This window comes from Cyphellophora europaea (genome assembly GCF_000365145.1).
Source record: "Cyphellophora europaea CBS 101466 unplaced genomic scaffold supercont1.8, whole genome shotgun sequence".
In the NCBI taxonomy this organism is placed as follows: Eukaryota; Fungi; Ascomycota; class Eurotiomycetes; order Chaetothyriales; family Cyphellophoraceae; genus Cyphellophora; species Cyphellophora europaea.
In genome coordinates, this window is record NW_008481814.1 from 234,765 (window position 1) to 256,229 (window position 21,465).

Below are 21,465 nucleotides of genomic sequence, written 5' to 3' on the forward strand. Positions count from 1 at the left end.
TCGTGGGTAAGATGCAGGAGGTAATGGAAAAAAAGGACGCCGACGAGCGCAGGTCGAGGAGAAGGACAAGAAGTAGCAGTGGAACGGCCTATAACAAAGTTTCGAGGGACAGGGTCGTCACGTGACGCCAAGCTTTCTCAAGCTGCTCCCTGCTCCGACCTTGACGGCAGGTGCTCATTGAGCTTCAACCACGATCTTTTTCCCGCATCTCTCCTCTCCCTTCCTCGCAACCGTCGTCTATCAGGTCTGTAAACCTACAGACCCGACAAGATGCTGTCTCAAGCGGTGAGGCCCGCTCTGCGGACCGGTAGCACCGTCGTCGCCAGGTGAGCTCCTAGCTTCAACAGCTCTCAAAGCGAGCGACTGATCCCCGCGCATATGCTTACATGCCTGTAGAGCTGCTGTCCCTCAATCTGCCAACTATGCCACCTTGCGAGAAATCGAAGGTCAGCCTCCCCACAAACCCGCGGAGGGTGAACCATTCTAATGTAGATCAGGGCGCCTCAAGTCCATCCGCAACATCGAGAAAATCACCAAGACGATGAAGATTGTCGCTTCTACCAAGCTTACCCGCGCCCAGAAAGCCATGACCGACTCCCGAACTTACGGCCAAGTTTCCAACAAGGTTTTCGAAGAGGCTGAGACCAAGCCTTTGGAAGAGAAAAAGACCCTGATGGTTATTTGCTCCTCGGATAAGGGTCTTTGCGGTGGTATTCATTCTGGTCTCACTCGTGCGACCCGAAAGCTTCTCAGCGAGAACTCCAACCTTGACCTGGCTGTTATTGGCGAGAAGTCCAAGTCTCAGCTCAGTCGCTCCAACCCCAAGAACATCCAGCTGAGCTTTGCTGGCGTTGGAAAGGATGTTCCTACCTTCGCTGATGCGCAAGCCATCGCCGACCAGATCTGCCTACTTCCCGAGGAGTACGCTTCTATCCGCATTCTCTACAACAAGTTCATCAATGCGCAATCCTACGAGCCTGTTGCGATTGAGGCCTACTCCGAGGAGGCTATTGCCAACTCTCCCAACTTCGCTGCTTTCGAGATCGACGACGCGGTGCTCGGTAACCTCCGCGAGTACACCCTGGCCAACTCACTCTACTGGGCTTTGGCTGAGGGTCACGCTTGCGAGCAGTCTGCCCGCCGAAACGCCATGGACGTAAGTAAATTTGCTTCGCTGATACGAGATGGTACTGACATTAGGCAGAACGCTTCGAACAATGCCTCGGACATGATCAGCAAATTCACCATTCTGTACAATCGTACCCGTCAAGCCGTCATTACCGGCGAGTTGGTGGAGATTATCACCGGTGCCACGGCGTCGGAGGACATGTAGATGGGTCTCAGCAGAATCAACTCAATTCGAAATAATCGAACGGAGGTTTGTACATATATGCTAGGCCAGTAGGCAGCCACTCGCAGAGATCAATCTTCTTTGTCGTCTCCGGGATCCTGTTCAGACTGAAACATCTCGTCTTTTGAGCTAATGTCTCCTAGATCCTGCACCACCGACCAACAAACTTTAGCGGCGGGCTGCTGAGACCCATAGCAGACGTTTCTATGCGCGATTTGCTATATCAGGGAGCCCACCCATCAGTCTTATTAACCATGGTGTTGCAAGCTTTGCTTCGACGATTTCGGACTCCCTCTTCGCCCCTCTCATTCACTCGACACCGCCCGGACCAATCTCCCTGGCAGTATCCTTTTCACTGCCTAATATGCCGTCATGTTGTGCCCGTTTGTTCCTATTCACTGCCACTCCAGAGGCTGCAGGCTTCCCAGCTACCAACGTCCCCCTTTCTAATTCCATACCGTCCTTCTCACAAACTTGTTCGCAGCACAGCACAGCACAGCACAATTCAATTACCATTCCCTCCTTGCCAGTCGTGCTGCTCCTCCTTTGTGGCAAACAAACAAATACCACATAAACTCCTCGCCTCGTTTCGTTACAACCGCAGACATGACCGTCTTATCCTTCACCGACAAGCGCGAACACGCCGCCTCGCCAGCATCCGCATCGAGAGCAACAGCAACGCCAACATCCCCCTCCCCCATCATCTCCTTCCTCTCCCGCGGCACCACTCCGCGCTCCCTCGCCTACCAGGCAGCCCAGGGCATTACGTACGCCGAAGAGTGGGAGGAAAACGAGGTCAACGACGTCGACGACCCCGAGAAGGTGCCGACGCGAGACGAGTTAGTGGTTCGGCTGCGCATGGCGCTGAGGGAGGAGGTGTGGCGCGAGAGGGTGTTTCCCGGTTGGAGGGATAGGTTCTGGGATGATATGGGAGAAGGGAAGGTTCGGCGGTGGGAGCGGAGGTGGGAGGTTTGGATCGTGGGGCGCGAGAGTGAGATGGTTGGTGAAGGAGGAAGGGGAGAGGGAGAGGCAGAGGAGGAGAGCGACGAAGATGAGCACGAGTTCGACTTCTAGTGTCGGGTGAAGGGTACCATGAAGGCGCCCGGCCGTTAAAATGCGACCTTCTTCTCAAAGGTTGCTTGAATGGTTAGCAACAGAGAGTGCAGCAGCAATGCAGAGCGAGACTTTTCTTACAATTATCCAGGAGTGGTAGTGGTGTATCCTGCCGCTACTGAGCTGTTTTCACAACGTGGAGGCAAGCAAGCACAATCGCAGGCTACACTCGTGAGTTCGCCCTGAGAGCCGCCTACGCGAAGCAGCTTGCCCAAAGAGCACTTCACACCATTGAGCCAGTGTGGCTGCAATCCCGTAGTTTCTGTGTCGGCCTCGAGACTGTTGCTCCGGCAGTGCGCGCACGAGTAATGGATCTTCAATTTACTGCGCAACTCCGGCGTACCGGCTTGGTAATGATGGGACTTCTCATGTCGTCCTACGGACGGGAATGTAGTCGGTGGCGTGGACGTGGATGGGGACCTGCTCGGAGAACCTTCCGCAGCAGCCCAGTTTCGCGCCGCTAAAGCTGATGGCATGGATGGTGGAGGCAATACTGTGCGCGATTCAGCTGTTCCAGATACGTTCCTGTACGCGGACAGTGCGGAGGAACTCGAGCGCTTGTTGGGCCTCCATTGAGGGGGTTATGTTTACCAAGGACAAGATTCGGATCGCTTTGTCAGAGTGGTTGTAATAGGCCGGGAGGTTGACCAGGGGATCTTCGAACGCTTGCACCAAAGACGCTAGCGACTCATGAGCTGTACTTAACAGAAGGCTCTCTGAAGGCAGCTTGCAGCAAAGTGGTCGTCCAGAAGGACCTGCCCAGTATCCGGCCAGGTAGGAAGAGGTGCGCTCCGTACGACTTGAGCGCTGCTGGACCGAGAACTAGATAGACTCAGCAGTATTTCGGAAGAGACATCACTTGCACTTCAGCCAGCTGCACTGTTTCAGCTTTTCAAATGGCGCAGCTTCCGGTCAGAAGCCTGTAAAATTGATTACTCAATTGCTCCTGTTATCCGGCATATCTCATCAAGAATCCAGGGCCATGTCGTCTACACAAGGCAGAGAAGTACAGCTTGGCGAAACCCACCCGCGGAGCTGAGAACGCAGTGGTGCAAGGCTGAATGCAGCTTCCCCAGATTCCTGCGGCCAGCCACGAAGTTGACACTCTGGCCAACGACGAGAAGACTGGTGTATCACCGATGATGAGACCACTTGTCGATTCCGGCTTGTTATTTCATGAATTGATTCCCTGAAGTGCTGTCCCCCAGATCGTCTGCTAACGCCGCCATGGCTACCAAAGTTGGTGTTGCTCTGCTCGCGCTGGCTGGTGCTCTTGTCAACGCAGATGCCGTCTACACCAAGAACTCACCCGTCCTGCAAGTCACGGCTAAGACTTACGATTCTTTGATTGCTCAGTCCAACTACAGCTCGGTGAGTCAGGTGTGACCAACTGTATACTCTGCTAACACGTGCAGATCGTCGAGTTCTATGCACCTTGGTGCGGACATTGCCAGAACCTGAAGCCCGCGTACGAGAAGGCAGCAAAGAATCTTGACGGACTCGCAAAGGTTGCTGCTATCAACTGCGACGATGATTCGAACAAGCCCTTCTGTGGCCAGATGGGAGTCCAAGGCTTCCCTACCCTCAAGATTGTCAAGCCTGGAAATAAGCGCGGAAGGCCTATGGTCGAGGACTATCAAGGACCGAGGACTGCCAAAGCGATTGTCGACGCTGTCATCGACAAGATCCCAAACCATGTCAAGAAGCTACAAGATTCTACCATTGACAACTGGTTGGCGGATACTGCAACTTCAACGAAAGCCATCCTCTTCACCGAGAAGGGCACAACCAGTGCTCTGATCAGAGCTCTGGCTATTGAATTCCTGGGCTCCGTCAGCGTTGGCCAGATCAGAAGCAAGGAGCAAACCTCCGTCGACAAGTTTGGCGTTAGCGATTTCCCTTCCATCGTTGTCATTCCTGGCGACGGATCACCACATACTGTCTATTCCGCCGACATGAAGAGACAGCCTTTGATCGATCTTTTGAGCAAGTTCGCATCGCCCAATCCCGACCCGGCTCCTGGTAAGGCTAAAGCCACCAAGGCAAAAGACCAAAAGAAGGCTGCCTCGGCTTCGAGTTCGTTCTCTAAAGCCTCTGAGGCTCACAAATCATCTGATCTGGACGACGAGCTTGGCGCAAAAACCATTGTTCTTGATGAGGATACCCCTACGGAGTCGCCTCTTCCTATCGTCGACGACCAGAAGCCCGCTGTCATGCCCGAAATCCCAGCCATCCCTATTCTAGCTTCTGTCGAGGAGCTCAATGAAGCTGCTCTTGGCCCGAAGAAGGGCACCTGCATTCTGGTCCTCCTCCCCGCTGGTTCTGAGGTTAACGTAGCCGAGGAGGCTTCAGAGGCACTAATTCACTTTGCCAACATCGCCGACAAGCACACCAGACGCAGAGACAATACCTTCCCCTTTTACGGCGTCTCTGCTGATAACGAGCAGGCCAAGGTTATCCGTGCCGATCTTGGTCTACAGGATGACTCCAAACTTGAAATTATTGCCGTGAACAATAAGCGCGGCTGGTGGCGTCACTTCAAAGGCGATCCCTCGTCCTTTCCGAATATTGAAAATTTCATTGATGCTATCAAGCTTGGTGATGGTCAGCCCGAGAAGTTGCCCACAGCCTTTGGCGGCAAAGAAAACGAGGCCCCTGCGCCTGAGCCAGAAGCAGAGCCGGAAATCGCAGAGGACTCTCCTACCGACGAGACTGTAGCAGATCCTGAGCCCGAGCTTGAGCCCGAACCCGAGCCCGAGCACGACGAGCTGTGACACTCTCTTTTGAGTTACGCTTGATGCGCAGATGAATGACCAACGAAAATTTTCCTCTTGCATTTCTATCTTTACCATTTCCTTATCAAGAAAAACCGTTCTGATTAAGCATTGTTTTCTACTGACTTCACAGCTGCTGGATACGGCTTCCTTGATGGCAGGTACTCTGCTTCAATGCTTTGATCTTATTGATGCAGACTCTGATCTATTGGTCTTGCGCGTAGCGCAATTCCTTAGACTGATCTCATTCACCGACTCGAATCTGGCAGAATCGGCTTGACCGCCTTACCATTGTCCTCAGTCATGTGTCATCTATGGGTGAATCTCTGTTCAGGCTCCAGATCTAGATCTGATTCCCTGGCTGCGTCCTAAGTCTTTTTAGCCTTTTCGACTTTCATACTCCTTTCACAACAGCAACTTCGCTATGCGAATGGTTTGCGACATGACATGATCTACAACACCTCCTACAGCAGGTGAGGCACCTCCAATGCCCATAACCGACGGCGAGGCCAGTGTAGTTAAAGCTGCCAGGGATCTCAGCCTCAACATGGCCCCGCTGACCCCCAACAAGCCTATCGTGGCAGCCTTGGATTCATCGCCGAGTTCGACGATGTCCAGTCCGGCTTTCATTTATCCTACCCGGCTCAGCGATCCTTTCACAGCGCCAGGCGAAGTCAACGCTTCGATGAAACATAGCAACAAGCAAGAATCCAGTGACCAGAGTGACAGTGATGAGGTGATTGAGCAGCTCAACCTCTTTGAGTCTCAGTCAGCAAGAGGTGCATTACCGCAGCATGGAGAGCCTGGGCCGGTACAGTCTCGCAAGCATGACAATAGCGATGATCCTTTTGTCCCTCTCACCACTGAAGGGCTAAGCAACCTCTTAGCCGAACAAGACCACAGTCAAGATTACCGAACTCATCGAACACAGGCTGGCCGTGCCTCGTCTACACCACCCCGCAGATATGTGTCAAGCTCTCCTGGAACTCTCAACCAACAGCCAGACTATGTTCTCCGGTTTAACCAGAAGCTCTTGCCCGCCCCCGATCTGCCTATTTACATGGAGATCCTGGCTTACATTCAACGTTGGGCTTACTGGGCTACCATGATTGACAATCACGATCGTCGCCTGGAGCTCATCGACTTTGCGACCACTAAGATGCAAGTTGTCTGGACTGAGGCTGTCAAAAAGGGTTTGATCCCACAGAAGGCCCCTGACGGCCAGGAGAAGATGTCTCCTGCCGAATTGGAGCAGGCTATGGAGGAGGAGCGAGGTCGACAACTGGAGCGAAAGAAGCAGAAGCGCCAGCCTAGTCCATCAAAAGCTATCGTGGTTCAGGCCAAGCGGAATATCCACACAGACCCCCCTTCGCGCAAGACCGACTACTCAATCACTGCTGGTGAACTCGTGGAGGCCCAGATACAGTGGAAACGGGTTCAGAAGCGTATTAATGCACGTCATCTTGGGGTTCAGGACCTGATTGACCGGACTATCAACAGACTCGGTCGCAACTCTCTTATCCCGAATCAAGATTGGCTCAAGAAGGCTCGAGTAACGAAGAACAACCCAATGGGCCGTAATCTAATGATGTATTGCTTGTGGGAGATATTCCGGTGCAACGTTCAGTTGACGTATCTCAAGAGTTTGCTTGACATGCCTCAGAATGACGAGCAACGTGCTATCACCCACAACACTATTACAGAAGAGCAGATACTGCGTGACCAGCTTACTGCTATCGCGATGGAGCTGGATCCTGAGAGCGAGGAGTATATCTCAAGTGATGAGGAGGAGGAGGACGATGATGAGGAAGTGGAAGACATCTCACGACCGTTCGATCACGGGGACCGAACTCCGATTAACTTGACCAACAGCAACATGAATGGGGCTTATGCTGACACAGAGCCTATTTCTGTCAAGAAGAAGCTTGACACTCCGTTCCAGACTCCAGCGCGCCCTTCGCTACGAGGGGACATCTTAACACCTGAAGATTCAGTCCCTGTCCTTGCTCTTGACACCAAAGATCTAGAGCTATGGAAGAAGCAGAGAGCCTTTATTACAGACAACATTCGAGTTAAGGCCAATGCACTTCTCCAAGTTGTTGGTGATGGTCTGGATGAATCGGTCGCAACGTGGAACCCGGTTGCCCAAGCCCTGCAAGAGGCTGGGATTGATCAGCAGAACATCAATGCTCTGATCCTTGAGATGAATGAGTTTTTAGCCCAGCTACAAGCCGAGGATAAGGAAATCAAGGCAAAGAAGGCTGCGGGTATGATCGATGATATTGACGGTTTCCCTACCAGATTCGAGATTTGGCAGACTGTGCCCCCTGAGGGTTTAACATCTTCAGAACTTGATAATGCTTTCCCTGGTACAAGTCGCGTGGATGTTACATGGCAGAAGCTCGTCATGTCAGTTGCCTCGCACGATCAGTTGTCAGGCCGATGGTTCGTCGCGAAAGAGTTTGATTGCTCTACAAGCCAGCGCGCTCGTCCCCCACCAGGGTTTGGTCCAGCCTTAAAGGTCAAGCTCAGATTGAAGGATAAACAAGGCTACGACCCTGAGGACTACTGCACCACGAATGTATTCAACGCTGACGGCTTCAAATGGCGGTTCATGAGCACGTCCACCATCAAACAGCGTACATCAATGGACGATGTCATTGATCGTTACGTTCGTGACCGCAAAGATGCTGATCGACCACACCCTAAATACCACGTTCAAGCAACAAGTCACCGCAATGGTACATATGAAGTCGTCGGTCATCCTGATAGCCCCGAAGGCCCAGGCGTGATCCACGGCATCTGGGATATCCGCAAAGGTCAAGAAGTCGAGGATCCCAAGATGATTTGGTTCTATGATGGTGGTGATCGTGAGATTGTAGAGATGGGCTACCCTTCTTACGACCCTGTGCCTCAAGGTACCATGGAAGAGATGCTCCAGCTTGTCGCTGACCGCAAACGTGCAGCTCTTGAGCAACAGCTACGCTCTCACAATATCGCAGCTGCCACACCACCAAGCAAGCCAAAAAGCGGCAAAAGAGTCAAGGATGACTCTCGTGCCAATTCTCTGGGTCGTGTAGCCGGCCGGGCCGAGGACGCTCCGGATAAGACCCCGGCGACCAAGGCCAGCAGATCTGGCGCTGCCCGCGGACGTGGCGATACTCAGCGGCGCGGAGGCATCGGCGGTACAGCGTCGCGTGCTCCGAACAAGAAGCTCGCGGGCAAGCGGAAGTTGAAGGAAGAGTTGTCGGATGAGGAGATTATACGGCCCAAGCGTAAGACTGCTAGGACCGTGACCTCGTATGTAGATCAGTGGGACGAGGATGGTGAGGATGATTGATTCCTGAGGCGAGGCTGGTAACTATTGCACGAAGAATGGCCCATTTGAAAATGATGATCGGTGTTGGCGGCTGGATTTCGACGACCGGACGAGTCATGACCAGAACTTTGGAGAAGTGCTTGAGCTGATGGAAGGGGTGGAAACACATTGCAACACGATGCGAGAGATTTGCTCAGGACAAGGAATACTCAGGCCAAGAGTCTAAGGTCTGAGCACATGAGATACGACACGAGGCTATCTTGGACACTGGCTTGCTTCCTTGGACACGGGCTTGCTTCCTTGGACACAGACTATCGACTAGATAGATGCCGCGATGCAGCCTTTACAAAAGGAGAGAGTCCACGAAGCGACTTCTAATGCCATACCATCCCATCTCTTCCCTTCTTCTTCCTCCTCCTCCTCTTTCCCTCTCCATCATCTATGTCAGAAGAGTGTCCAAACCACCTCCACATTTCCTCATGGCCTACTCTCCGTTCCCTACCCCTCCCCAATTTCCTACTCTTCTTTCCCTCTCTCACCCTGCTCTTCCACAGCGGCGGCCCGTTCTCCAGCCTCCAGCGCCACCCTAAACACGCCCAACAACTCCTCCGTGTCCTCCAACCCGGGCGCAACCCGCAGTTGCGTCTTGCGGTACCCCCACCGTCCCACCTTGTCCAGCTCGGCTGGGCCCATCATGCCGAAGATGCCGTAGCTGCGGGGACAGACTCGGTTAGACTCTTTGGGTGTTGTGGTTGGGTAGAGCGGGATTTCCCCCGGGGGGGAATGCTGCGGAGAGTGGTGCGAGAGAGGGGGGGGGGCGAATGCGAATGATCAGATGAGAATGAGGGGATGCCGCCACGACTTGCACGGAGCTCCAGTTGGGATGAACGTGTAAGTAGAAGTAGATGCGGAAGAGAGGAGGAGGTTGTCCCCAAGGAGAGTTCAATTTGACTTACATGTACGGCAGGGCGAGCGTGACGTGGCCGCCGAGGTGTGGGGATTTGTAGATGTCGAGGGCGTCATACTGTTTGAAGGGGTCAGAGACAGGATGTGGAGGGGATGTGGAGGCTGGCGTGAGAAAGAGGGATTTGACTCTGGGTAGAGAGAGTGAAGAGGGAGGCCGGTGGAGGGGGGTCCTACAAACGCAGTCAATGCAGTCAGAGACACAAACTCGACGGAAAGCAGAAGGCCGTATCCCGGCGTGAAGTCTTCGGTGGGAGGCCTCATGCTGGCTTCGTAGTGCGGTCGTGAGTCGGGGAGGTGTAGCGGGTGGTAGACCTCTGTGATAAGTGGGGAGGTAGCAAGCAAGCCAGCCAGGGCGGCGGTGTTGCGGTTGTGGATCGCGCTGCGGGACAGGAAGTCGGCGCTGTTGGCGAGCAGGACGGCGGCGTCGGCGTGGTGTAGACCATTGTGGTAGTGCGTGGCGAGGAGGGTGTGGAAGTGGTTGTAGAGGCGGGAGGATGGATTGAGGATCAGGCTGCCGCCCATGACGTCGGAGTAGCCTGAGAAGGATTTGGTGAGCGAGGTAATGGTGATGTCGGCGTAGGGCATGACGTCGACGTTGGCGGGGCTGGCGACCGTGTCGTCGATGATGAGGGGGAAGCCGTACTGGTCGGCCAGCGCACGTAGAGCGGCGATGTCGGGAGTCACGCAGTTGGGGTTGCTAGGGAATTCGGTCCAGAGGGCTTGGATGGTTTTGCCTTGGGAGGCAAGGTCGGCGAGGTAGGTGCGCAGGGTGGCGAGATCGGCGGCGTCGGCGTTGCCGAGGTTGAGGAAGGGTGCGTCGGGCGGGTGGAAATCTTCAAACAAGTGTTGGGTACTGTGGAACGTGAAGCCGAAGACGACGGTGGGACCGGGGGATGTCCTGAGAAGGAGTTGATGTAAGCGATAGATAGAGGCCATGCCGGTTGGAAAGAGGTAGACATCTGACGATGTGGGACGGTTAGAGGTCGAGAGCGGAGCCCGATTGACGATGCCAATGATGCGCTCGCGGAGAGCAGCATAGATAGTTTCCGCTTCCAATGGTATTGCAAGGACTTCGGAGTCGACCTGGATCTCTTCAAGAACATCGATATGAGAGAAGGCCTCCTGGGCTTGTCTGGTCGAGATGCCGACGCCTGGATGCATCCAGAATCCTTGAATCTTCATGTTGGCGTCAGCAGGGACGAAAGCCACCCAGAGTCGCTGCGGGCCAAGGCTGAAGGCACGGATGGTGAATGCTTCTCGGGGGACCATATTGTCCTTCCGTTCAGGGGAAGAGGCCCAGTCGACGAGGGCGGCCACCGAGGTTGGATGCGTGAAGAGCATGCAGGCTTGCCCTTCGGTGCCGACACGCTTGAGGATCTCATCGCGTAATTGAACGACTTGCTTCTGTGGTATGCCGCGAGGGTACCTGAGATTGGTTAGGTCAAGGTTACGAGGTGAGGGAAAGTGAGACTCACATATTCGTGAAGCTTTGGAAGAGTTCTGGCTCTTGGGCTACGAAGCGTTCTATATGATCCCATTTCGGAACTCGAATCTGTCAGCCATTGCTAGGGCTACCCTACCCAGCCGATTCAATTCATGGAGGCGGGGAAAACTGGTCTGGCGGCGTATACGTTACGCCAGCTCGTTCTTGGTGCTGCATGCTCTGAGCTATTTTGTGGATGACCATTGTTCACTTCAAGGTGTGTCTGTACTTACAATGACTTGTGACTGTATGGTCGTTGCTCCTGCCAGGCCAAGCTGGGGCGGCGACGCCAAAAGGATGGGTCAGAGTAGAGACCATGGCAGCTGGTCACAAGAGTCTGTGGTCTGTATGAGGCGGTATAGGGACCGACAGATCTGGATGGCTTTGGTAACAAGGACAGTCAGGTCTAAGATATGTAATAGACGCTAAGAGTCAGCCCGTCGTGTTGGGTGCCTGAAGTGCTGTGGCATTAGGTTGTCTTGGCATGTAGGACAACCAGGTAGAGCCACAGGACTTCTGTTACATCCTGGGGGTGGCGAGCATATGACACGAGTAGGTAGGTTTGGACAATGGCTGGAGCACGTCGTTTCTCTCTCGTATATGATTCGGGCTCCGTGGGGTTGCAGCGTGGCAAAGGCGCTTCACGTCAGCAGCTCGCACTCGATGTTACCACGCGCCCGTATATCGTCCTTCAGGTCAGCGACAACGTTAGCTGGGGACGCTTGTCCACTTGCCTATGCAGAATAAGCCTCCAACATAAGCAAAACCAAGACAATATCGGGACAGGACTTCTCAAGGTGTTCAGATTGGTGGTGCAGTCCTGGTATCCTTTCGGCCTTGGATTCTCCTGTACCGAAGCCGGAAGGCGTCCCTCTCCCCTTCTCCTAGTTCAGTATATATCTCTGGCACACCGAAGCGCCACAGCCAGGCGTACCGTGCCTGGCCATGCCATTGTTGTCTGAAGAGAAAGAACCTCTTTGTTGGAAATGCCCGTGTATCCTACAGCCATTGTTACGGACGCATTGTCCTTACAGACCTCATCTCTACTAGAAATCCCAGTGTCCATTTCCATGTTCTCCCTCACAAGAGCTACACAGATAAAAGCCATTCCCTCAAGTCAGATACCTCCTCGCGGAAGATCTTTAACCTCCTCATTGACATCCATGCCACAGCTCCAGTCAAACCTACTGCCCACAGACCGCCTCTTTCTGGTGCTGCTCGAGCCCCTTCTATTGACTGGCTAGGCTGAGTGATACCTACTCCCCATGCCGAGATGCGCGGTCAGCGACTTCATCCATCTACAAGCGACCAGTTGCCCCCTTCTACCAGTCTACAAGTACTTGGCTGCCTCCTCCTGCTCCTTTTCCTCCTCCTGATCCATCTCTTCACGTACTTGGCCCTACCTATCAGCTTGAAGTGGCTGAAGCCCGCGCCAACGAAGCGGTACCCACACTGGCCTCCCCAAAACAGCGACACTGGTCTCTCAATCGCCATTCCCAACAGGTTCGCCAACCACCACGCCGTCGTCCCCCCGGACAGCGAGAGTGAGACCGACGAAGAGCATTTTGCTCTGCCCAGCAGCAATTTCGGGAGGCCGCTGATCCTGCATATGCGTGCCCAACGCGCTGTTCACGTGGGGCCAGGCATTCATGGTGAGGCTGATGCTGATGCTGATGCTGCGCGCCGCCTGAGCGTGCGGCCTACGGTTGATGATGACAGCACGGATTGTGAAGTGGGGACCGGTTGGCTGCGTAGGCGACGAGGAGTGAAGCGGCACAGGCAGCTGATTGTTGGGGTGGGAATGGGGATGGGGATTCGTGAGTTGTGCGAGAGATAAGACAGAGCCTAGCCAGATCAATATGTAGATAGGTAATACAGAGACTGAAAGTGAGAGGGAGAGAGAGGCGTAAGAGGATTTGGCTACTCTGACGCCGGTCGAACTAGCTCCCGGACAACCCCTTCCCAAAACATTCTACTCTTACATATACACACACACTACACACACATAGAAAGCGCCGCCATCTCAAGCTCGATCCAAACTCTGCGCCCTCGCCATCTCAAAATATCTACCCCTCAGCGCCAACAACTCATCATGCGTCCCCCTCTCCGCCACCTTTCCCCCAGCAAACACAAAAATCACGTCCGCATGCCTGATGGTGCTGAGGCGATGCGCGACCGCCACCGTCGTACGACTGCTGTCTTTGGTCGCCTGGTCCAGCGCCGTCTGCACGACGCGCTCGCTCTGCGTGTCGAGCGCGCTCGTGGCCTCGTCCAGCAGCAGCAGGCGCGGCTGGCGGATCAGGGCGCGCGCGATGGCGATGCGCTGCCTTTGCCCGCCGCTGAACTGCAGGCCTTTAGAGCCGCAGGGAGTGGCGAGACCTTCGGGCAGCGACTGGATGAATTCCAGGGCGTTGGCTTGGCGGCACGCGCTTAGGAGCTCGGTTTCGCTGGGGGTGTGGGAGAGGCCCAAGGAGATGTTTTCTGACACGCTGCCTTGGTACAGCGTGGGTTCTTGTTGCACGAGGGACATGTAGGCGCGCCAGTTGCGGGGCGACATGGATGCGATGTCGGTGGAGGAGATGGTGATGCGGCCTGAGGTGGGGTCGTAGAAGCGCTCGAGGAGGGAAATGAGCGTGGATTTGCCGCAGCCTGAGGGCCCCACGCACGCGGCGTAGCTGCCCGGTGGGATGTCGAGAGTGATGCCGCGGAGGACGCGGGCGGCGTCGCGCTGCGCGTAGCGGAATTCGACGTCTTCGACGGCGAGGGCACCGTCTTTATCGCCGGGACGGGAGAGGGGGCCGATGCCTTTGTTTTCGGGAGTTTCGGCGATCTTGGCTTTGAGTGTGCGTAGCCAGAGAATGTAGTTGGCGGCGACTTTGGCCTTGGTGATGGAGGTCGAGTAGCCGAAGAATTGACCCGCGGCTTGACCGCCGAAAATCACGGCGATGTAGATGACGAAGAATTGCTGTGTGCTGTATTCACCGTTGGCGAGGAGGCGGGAGCCGTACCAGAAGCCAAGAGCCATGATGAGGAATTCGATAGACTGGGAGATGGCGTACCAGAACATGGTGAAGAACAGGGAGCGCGATGAGCGAGTCACAATGCCGCTCAACGTGGCGTTGTATTCGTCCATGATGCGGCTTTCGAGGGTAAGCGAGCTTATGGTGCGAATGGAGGTCACAGCTTCGGTGGCGAGCGCAGCCGACTCAGCGAAGTGCTTGCCAACTTCGTTCTCGTTCTTCTGTTCGAGGCGGATACGGACAAAGCCTGCGCTGACGAGAAGTGGAAGTCCGCCGAAGACAACGACAAGACCCAACTTTGCGGTGGTCAGCATGTGAATCATAGAGAAGAACTCAGGAGAAGATAGGTCATAACTAACCTTCCAGCCGAAGGCGATGGCAAGTGCCGACGACGAGACTAGATTGACGATGACAATGAACATGAGCATGATGTTTGCAGAGATCAACTCCTGCAGAGCTGTGGGAAGCGAGGAGAGTTTCGACGTCAACGATCCCGAACTATTCTCCGGTCGATCGAAGAAATCCGCATCTAGGTTCAGGATGCGATGGAACATCTCGAGCCTGTATCTTTTGGTGACAGTTTGCCCGATGTGATTACACGCCCAGCCGATGGCGAAGTAGGCGAACAAGTTCGCTAGCGCGACAATGAAGAACATGAGAGAATAAAAGTTCGCCTGGTTGCTTGCCTCCTGGCCTTGCAGGGTAAAGACGTTGATGAGCCTGGAGAACAAAAGCGCTTGAGCAGGGAACGTGCCACCGCCGATGACAGAGCCTGTCATGGACAGGAGGAACCACCAATATAGGTCTTTCTGCTCATAGAACATGATCCAGATACACCTGAGAAGCGACAAGTCAAGTGTACCCTTGGCAAGATTCTGAGCTTCGGCGTCATCGGCGACAGAGCGGGCTTCTGATTTAGTGCGCTGGAGAGTTGCACGTCGTTCCAGAGCAGAATCTTCCTGCTCCTTGGTGAAGTCAGCTTCGCCCTGATCCCCACCCAGATCCTGTGCTCTGACAAGTGACGCATATTGACCGTCTCGATCGATCAGCTCGTTATGCGTGCCTTGCTCGATGACTTTGCCGTAGCTCATGACGACAATGTTATCAGCTTTCTTGACAGTAGCAAGCTTGTGTGCAATGATGAGGGTTGTCTTGTTGATTGACACACGATTCAGTGCGTCCTGAACCACCTTTTCTGCCCGGGGATCCAGCGCACTCGTGGCCTCGTCCAATAGAAGGATCCGAGGGTCAGATATAATGCTGCGCGCGATTGCCACGCGTTGTTTTTGACCGCCACTCAGCATCGATGCACGCTCGCCAACCTGGGTATGGTAGCCATTGGGAAGATCGACAATGAAGTCGTGAGCATTGGCGGACTTGCAGGCCTCCTCAACCAGCTTCACCTGCTCATCCTGAGACAGTTCGAGTTGAGAACCCACGAAACCTTTGGCAACGTTCTCAAATACGGTACCACGGAAGAGGACTGGTTCCTGCTGGACAAGTCTGATCTGTTTGCGCAACCAATGTGTGTTGTACTGGCTAATATCGACACCATCCAGTAAGATCTCACCACTAGTGGGAACGTACCAACGCTCGAGGAGGCCGACGAGCGTGCTCTTGCCGCAACCACTTGCACCGACCAGAGCAGTGGTCTTGCCAGCCGGAATCGACAGATCAAGCGAGTGTAGAACCTGGGCTTGAGGCCGCGAGGGGTATGCAAAGCATAGGTTGCGTACATGGATCTCGCCGTGGCATGTGGGCGGCTGCTTGCCTTCGATCGACAGGGGATCCAACTCGGATTTCTTGTCAATGATGGAGAACAATTCTGCTGCAGCGGATGAAGCATTGGTAATGCTTTGGATCTGAGGAGCTACAAGGGACATGGCGGTGGCACCGAGCGTGACAGACAGGACCACGGTGAAAACTGTACCCACGCTGCCAATCTCACCGCTTTGAAACATGCGGAAGCCCTGCCAGAAGGCCAAGGCAGTACCAGCTAGGACGAGGAAGTACTCGGTGGAGAAGAGGATTCCATAATTGGGACTCTTCTTCTTGCCCTCTTTCCATGCATCTTGCAGAAAGACGTCATATTTGGCAGCGATCTTTTCTTGAGCCCAGAAGGCGTGAACAGTCTTGACGGAACTGATGGCCTCTTGAGCCATCACGGCAGCCCTGGAGTAAATTCTGACGATGCGAGCCTCTTGAATAGCATCGACTGCGATGCAGCCTCCTGTCACCAGGAAGATGGCGGGGACAATTGACATGATGATGAGTGAAAGCTTCCATTGAACGGCCAGAGCGATGATGAAGCTCGAGAAGAAGAGGCCAAGCCCTTGCGCTATGTAGGCCAGCTTGTCTGCTAGACCCTGGTTGATGCGATTGCCGTTGGTGGTGACCTGGGTAGCTGCGGAGCCATTGGACGCTTTGTCAAAATGCCACACTTCTTGCCGTAGGGTAGCCTCCAGAAAGGCCCTTCTGATAGCCGCAGTTGTTCGTATGGCAGCGGTGCTGATGGCGACGTTGGCAGCATAGACGATGACAAACCGAGCGATGAAGAGGTACACGAACCACAGAACTAGGTCGTCGACCGAGTTTTGGAAGTTTTCGCGGTTCGCTTGTCCGATCGAGAAGTCGCTAAACTGGTTGGTAAATTGGCCAAAGATGAGGGACATCAATGGCAAGGCTGCGCCTGAGGCTATCGAACCGACGATGGCGACAACAAAGAGGGTCTTGGACAGGGCATCGGCGTAACGAAAGATTCTGACATAGTGCCCAATGCCGCCAGAAGGCTCCTTCTCCTCACCATCTTTCGAGCTGCCGTCGCTGGCATCATCTTGCTTTTCGTTGACATGGTCGCGAGTGTCCCTGACCTTGTTCTCGGAATCTGGGGTAGTAGCGTCATCGACTTTTTGTGGCGTGTGAGCCATGCTGGGTGGGTTTACTCTGAGACCAGCTCTAGGACATCAATAGAGGCCATGGTTGATAGATATAAAGATGGGAAGATGGCAGAGATGGATCGGTGATGTCTTCTTGTCATTGCAGGCAACAATCATCCAAGCGGCTTCGTATCGTGCACGTATAAAAAGCCCGAAAGCTACGCGACCTCACGCCTTGGGCCCATCTTGGCGGGTTGGAGTCATTCGGCTTCATGCCGAAGAAAAAGCAGCCCTTTGATAGGATCATCAACGCGAATTGGCGTCAATCAAGGCGACACTAACCCCGCTCCGCCAAACGACTTCTGGGAAATCTCTCTCGACATTTCGAATCCCCGAAAACTCGTGGTCTCGTGTATCGTCTGGTCCGATTGGTGGGTTCGTCTGTTTCGCTCCGGGGCCCGCGGGTGCCGACAGAGTCGTCCCATTTCTCGCCAGCGTCCAGGCACGGTTGTCTCCCCATCATCATTCGCATCCGAGCTGCATTGGATGAATTCGTCCCGAAACACCGATCAGAACTGACAAGAGGCAGTTGGAAGCAATGTCCGATCATGAAGGCGATGTTGTGTTGAGAGTGCCGGCAGTACGTGTTGGACCACGCTATACCCGATTCGTATCCCTAGTACTTACTGCCATCTACTTACCTCACACAGTGTGATACCTGTAGGAGCCGTAAAGTACATCTCTACACCTTCGGGAACGCGCTCGTAAGTACTGACGGCCCCTACAGATCAAGTGCGACCGGAAGACGCCATGCAACAGCTGTATTGCGTCCCAAATACCCTGTCGTACCACCAAGCGCGCCCCCGAGAAGAAGCAACGCGTATTGCTCTCAAGCAAATACGATGAGGGTATCGCCAGTGTCAACCGCAAGCTCGAGGACCTCTCGGCAGCTCTGCAAAACATCCTTGCCATGAACTCCAGCGCCAACGTGAACCAAAAGCCACCGTCCGAACCGCCCCATCAGCTGCCAGAGGGAGTCATCAGCAGTCAGGAACAAGAAGTCGAGCTTCCCTACGAAGGCGACCTATCTTTCATCGCACAATCCCGCCAGATCACGGAGTCCCTGGGTGTAGCTCTCGCGTCCGCCTCTCCGAGCGACTCTGATCGAGGGAGCGCTTCAAGCATTGATCAAACCGTGGTGCAGAAGCTTCTGCAAGATGTGGCAGCGGCGAGTGCTAAGTCCCCCCCTCAGGACTCGCCCAGCCAGCAGCCCTTTTCTCAGTACCCAGAACTCGCCGGTCTCATACTCCCACCCATGTCTCTTGTGCTTAAGCTCTTGAAGATCGCAAGGATGACTGTGCAGCGCTGGCTCATCGAGCATCAGATTATGCGTTATGACGATTTTGCCCGCGTCTGCCAAAAAGTCTACTTTCCAATGGAAGAGTACTCCATCTACACTTGGATCATAGTCAATGGGGGACTTTTCAACCTGTTCCGCGATGTCGATAACAAGCTGCCCGAGCATCTCGGCATCACCAGAGCAGAACTGAATGCTCACCAGCAGCTCTGTCGGAAAAACGTCGACACGGCAGTCCATTCTCTCCGACTCTGTGTCGAGCCTTCACTCGAAGCGTGCCAGTCCATCATTATTGGCGCGTCTCTGGCCATGGAATATGGTCAGGCTTCCTCTGCATGGAGGCTGACCTGCACTGCGGCTCGGATGTGCCTCGACCTTGGTCTTCATCGGTTGCCCAGCGGAGATGACAATGACGGCCGTCGAAAACGACTCACGTTCTGGTACGTCTACACCATGGACAAAGGCTTGGCTTTCAACTTTGGCCGGACCCCAAACGTTCATGATTACGACATCACTGTCGACCGACCAAGCTGGCCAGCTGATCTCGGCGGTGACCTGGATGATAAGTCCTGGGGCACAATGTTCTTGGCCATGGTAGAATTTGCCGTTTTGCAGGGCGACATATATGAACAACTCTTCTCAGTATCGGCCCAACGGCAGCCAGTCGAAGTCCGTTCGGAGCGAGCCAGGACATTTGTACAGAAGCTCGAGGTGCTCCGTGGCCCATTCAAGGAGGAAAGTTCACTTTACTGGTTGCTGTGCCACTCGCTAACATGTACAGATCGCCAATGTCAAAGACATACCCTGGCTAGAGCAAGCCAAGTTCTCGGTTCTAACGTCGGAGATGTTCATCGAGTGCCTTCTCGCCATCGTGTATCGTGTCATACCTCCCAAACAACCTGCGCATCCGTTGCAATCCTGCGATGAGGCGGTTCACAGCTCGCGCAAGGCTCTGGCGCTCCTGTTCGAAGCGTGGAACATCGTCAAAGAGGAGCCGCCCGAGAACTGGGTCCTCTTCATCAACTGCACACTGCTCTTTGTGCCATTTGTGCCCATCATCGTGATATTCGGAAATACAATTGCACAGCGCAACCACGGAGACCTGGCTTTGCTCCGAGATGTGGTGTCGGTACTAGATGGGGCCGCACTGAAGTCGTCGGCATGCTTGAAACTACGCAACGCTTGCTCGAACTTCACCAAGATCGCCGAGACTCTACTGGCTCAAGATCTGGGCAGTACGCCCATCAAGGACGATAGCAGTCAGCCTTCGCCCCAAATGGCAGATCCCTATGCGATGCACTACCAATCGATGCCGGACTTCCCCATGTCGCAGTCCGATTGGGATGGCATGTTGAATGAATTCGACCTCGGTCTAGGCGTGGAAAGTGCCAGAGAGATGACCTCGTACTTTGAGCCGTTTCTCAGCGGCAACAACAACTTCAACTAGACACAGGCACATACTGCGCGATGCATACAGTTATGTAGCAATGCACCACGCATTCCGCACTGGACTATTCATCTCTGGCCGTGACCTCTCTGATTGGCCCAATGCAGGCAGTGAAAAGGTGCTGCGTCATCGCTGATCGACTCGAACAGAGCCAACAGGACGCGTTCATGCAGACCCTCGGCTACCGCCATGGAGAAGATCCCCCGCACCACGAGCATGCCTCCGCAGAGTCAGACTCGAGGCACGACAGAACTATATGTTGCATGACCCCTCCTTGATGTAGATGAACCCCGTAAGCACTCGAAGCGAGGCCAACCAGACCAAGAGAGACAGCAATCCAAGCACCCTCACCACCCATTAAAACCACCACCAGAAGTTAACAAACATGGGCAGACTCGACGGCAAGGTCGCCATCATCACCGGCGGAGGTACGCTTCTTTCCCTCTTCAACCAACCCGGCAACCTCAGCCAATCCTCCCCTCTTTACTCCCTCCCTCCCTCCCTCCCTCTCTCCCTCTGTCCCAACACCACCACCCCAATACTAACCGCCTCACCCGGACCCCCAGGCCAAGGCTTCGGCAAAGGCATCGTCGAGAAATTCCTCGCCGAGGGCGCCAAAGTGGTCATCGCCGACTTCGTCGAAGCCGTCGGCGGCAAAACCGCCAAAGACCTCGGCTGCGAGTTCCACCTCACCGACGTCACCAAGGGCGACCAGTGGGAGGCCTGCCTGAAGAAGACCCTCGACGCCTACGGCAAGATCGACATCGTCATCAACAATGCGGGCACCACGTATCGGAATCAGAGTAATGGTGATACTACGGAGAAGGAGTATGACATGGTCATGAACGTCAATGTCAAGAGTATTTTCTTCAGTGTGCAGAAGATCGTGCCGCAGATGCAGAAGCAGGGGAACGGGGGCGTGTTTGTCAACATTGCGAGCACGGCGGGGATTCGGCCTAGGCCGGGGCTGATTTGTGAGTTTTTGTCCTTTGCTCCTGGTCGATCTTCTTTATTCGCCTGCGAGAGCTGCTCTGGGAGAATCAAGTGGTGCGCGGCCGGTTGAGTCAAACTCGCGTTGAGCGTTGGCAGGCCCCACGCGGCCGCAGTCCGCCTGATGTTCCGTGTCAGCATCGTCACGCACCCGCGCGCGCAAGCGATTTCCCCATGTGCCCATGCACATCTTGTGGCGGCCCACGCACCACGAGGCTGCACTGGAGACACCTGCCCCTATCAACCTCGCCCTCCCTCCACCACCAGCCCGCACTGACACTCGCAACCCTTTCTCTTCTAGGGTACAACGCCTCCAAAGCCGCCGTCATCAACGCCACCAAGTGCCTCGCCGTCGAGTACGCCAAGGACAACATCCGCATGCTGAGCGTGTGTCCCGTTGTTGGCATGGGGACTGGACTGTACGTTTTTTTCTCCTTTCCCATCTCCCCTTTCAGTCTTCCTCCCATCTTCTCCCATCTCTGTCCCTGCAAGGGATCTCCTAGGGCTCCGCCTGGCTGACAGTCGTTGAAACAGAACGGACCTCTTCCTCGGCAAGCCCGAGAACGAAAAGGTCTTCATGTCGACGGTGCCGTTAGGCCGCGGCACCAAGCCGAGCGACGTGGCCAACACGTGCGCGTTTTTGGCCAGTGATGAGGCGAGTTTCCTCACGGGGAATGCTGTCGAGGTTGATGGTGGGCGGTGCGTGTAATCACTGAGAATTTTTGATTTCGTGAGCAGATGGGGCCCGGGGGGGGGGGGGGGGGGGGGG

General features: G+C 54.7%; 7 protein-coding genes across 7 annotated transcripts; 5 read left to right on the plus strand and 2 right to left on the minus strand.

The window, feature by feature from the left end:
* Positions 1 to 270: 270 nt before the first annotated feature.
* HMPREF1541_07885 (ATP synthase F1, gamma subunit) lies at positions 271 to 1,333 on the plus strand (the record flags this gene model as incomplete). Its single annotated transcript, XM_008722208.1, has 4 exons — positions 271 to 326; positions 397 to 446; positions 498 to 1,156; positions 1,205 to 1,333. The coding sequence occupies 4 exons, from the start codon at positions 271 to 273 to the stop codon at positions 1,331 to 1,333; spliced, it is 894 nt and encodes a 297-aa protein (XP_008720430.1).
* Positions 1,334 to 3,691: 2,358 nt separating this feature from the next.
* On the plus strand, positions 3,692 to 5,238 carry HMPREF1541_07886 (protein disulfide-isomerase domain; the record flags this gene model as incomplete). Its single annotated transcript, XM_008722209.1, has 2 exons — positions 3,692 to 3,835; positions 3,880 to 5,238. 2 exons carry the CDS (start codon positions 3,692 to 3,694, stop codon positions 5,236 to 5,238), a joined length of 1,503 nt encoding a protein of 500 aa, XP_008720431.1.
* Positions 5,239 to 5,785: 547 nt separating this feature from the next.
* Positions 5,786 to 8,578, plus strand: HMPREF1541_07887 (uncharacterized protein; the record flags this gene model as incomplete). Its single annotated transcript, XM_008722210.1, has 1 exon — positions 5,786 to 8,578. One exon carries the CDS (start codon positions 5,786 to 5,788, stop codon positions 8,576 to 8,578), a length of 2,793 nt encoding a protein of 930 aa, XP_008720432.1.
* Positions 8,579 to 9,509: 931 nt separating this feature from the next.
* Positions 9,510 to 10,864, minus strand: HMPREF1541_07888 (uncharacterized protein; the record flags this gene model as incomplete). Its single annotated transcript, XM_008722211.1, has 2 exons — positions 9,510 to 9,581; positions 9,698 to 10,864. 2 exons carry the CDS (start codon positions 10,862 to 10,864, stop codon positions 9,510 to 9,512), a joined length of 1,239 nt encoding a protein of 412 aa, XP_008720433.1.
* Positions 10,865 to 13,029: 2,165 nt separating this feature from the next.
* HMPREF1541_07889 (uncharacterized protein) lies at positions 13,030 to 16,953 on the minus strand (the record flags this gene model as incomplete). The annotated part of the gene is made up of 1 exon (XM_008722212.1): positions 13,030 to 16,953. One exon carries the CDS (start codon positions 16,951 to 16,953, stop codon positions 13,030 to 13,032), a length of 3,924 nt encoding a protein of 1,307 aa, XP_008720434.1.
* A 547-nt stretch (positions 16,954 to 17,500) lies between these two features.
* Positions 17,501 to 19,706, plus strand: HMPREF1541_07890 (uncharacterized protein; the record flags this gene model as incomplete). Its single annotated transcript, XM_008722213.1, has 3 exons — positions 17,501 to 17,542; positions 17,690 to 18,970; positions 19,041 to 19,706. 3 exons carry the CDS (start codon positions 17,501 to 17,503, stop codon positions 19,704 to 19,706), a joined length of 1,989 nt encoding a protein of 662 aa, XP_008720435.1.
* A 385-nt stretch (positions 19,707 to 20,091) lies between these two features.
* HMPREF1541_07891 (uncharacterized protein) lies at positions 20,092 to 21,405 on the plus strand (the record flags this gene model as incomplete). The annotated part of the gene is made up of 4 exons (XM_008722214.1): positions 20,092 to 20,134; positions 20,273 to 20,680; positions 20,998 to 21,115; positions 21,231 to 21,405. 4 exons carry the CDS (start codon positions 20,092 to 20,094, stop codon positions 21,403 to 21,405), a joined length of 744 nt encoding a protein of 247 aa, XP_008720436.1.
* Between the last annotated feature and the right edge of the window lie 60 nt (positions 21,406 to 21,465).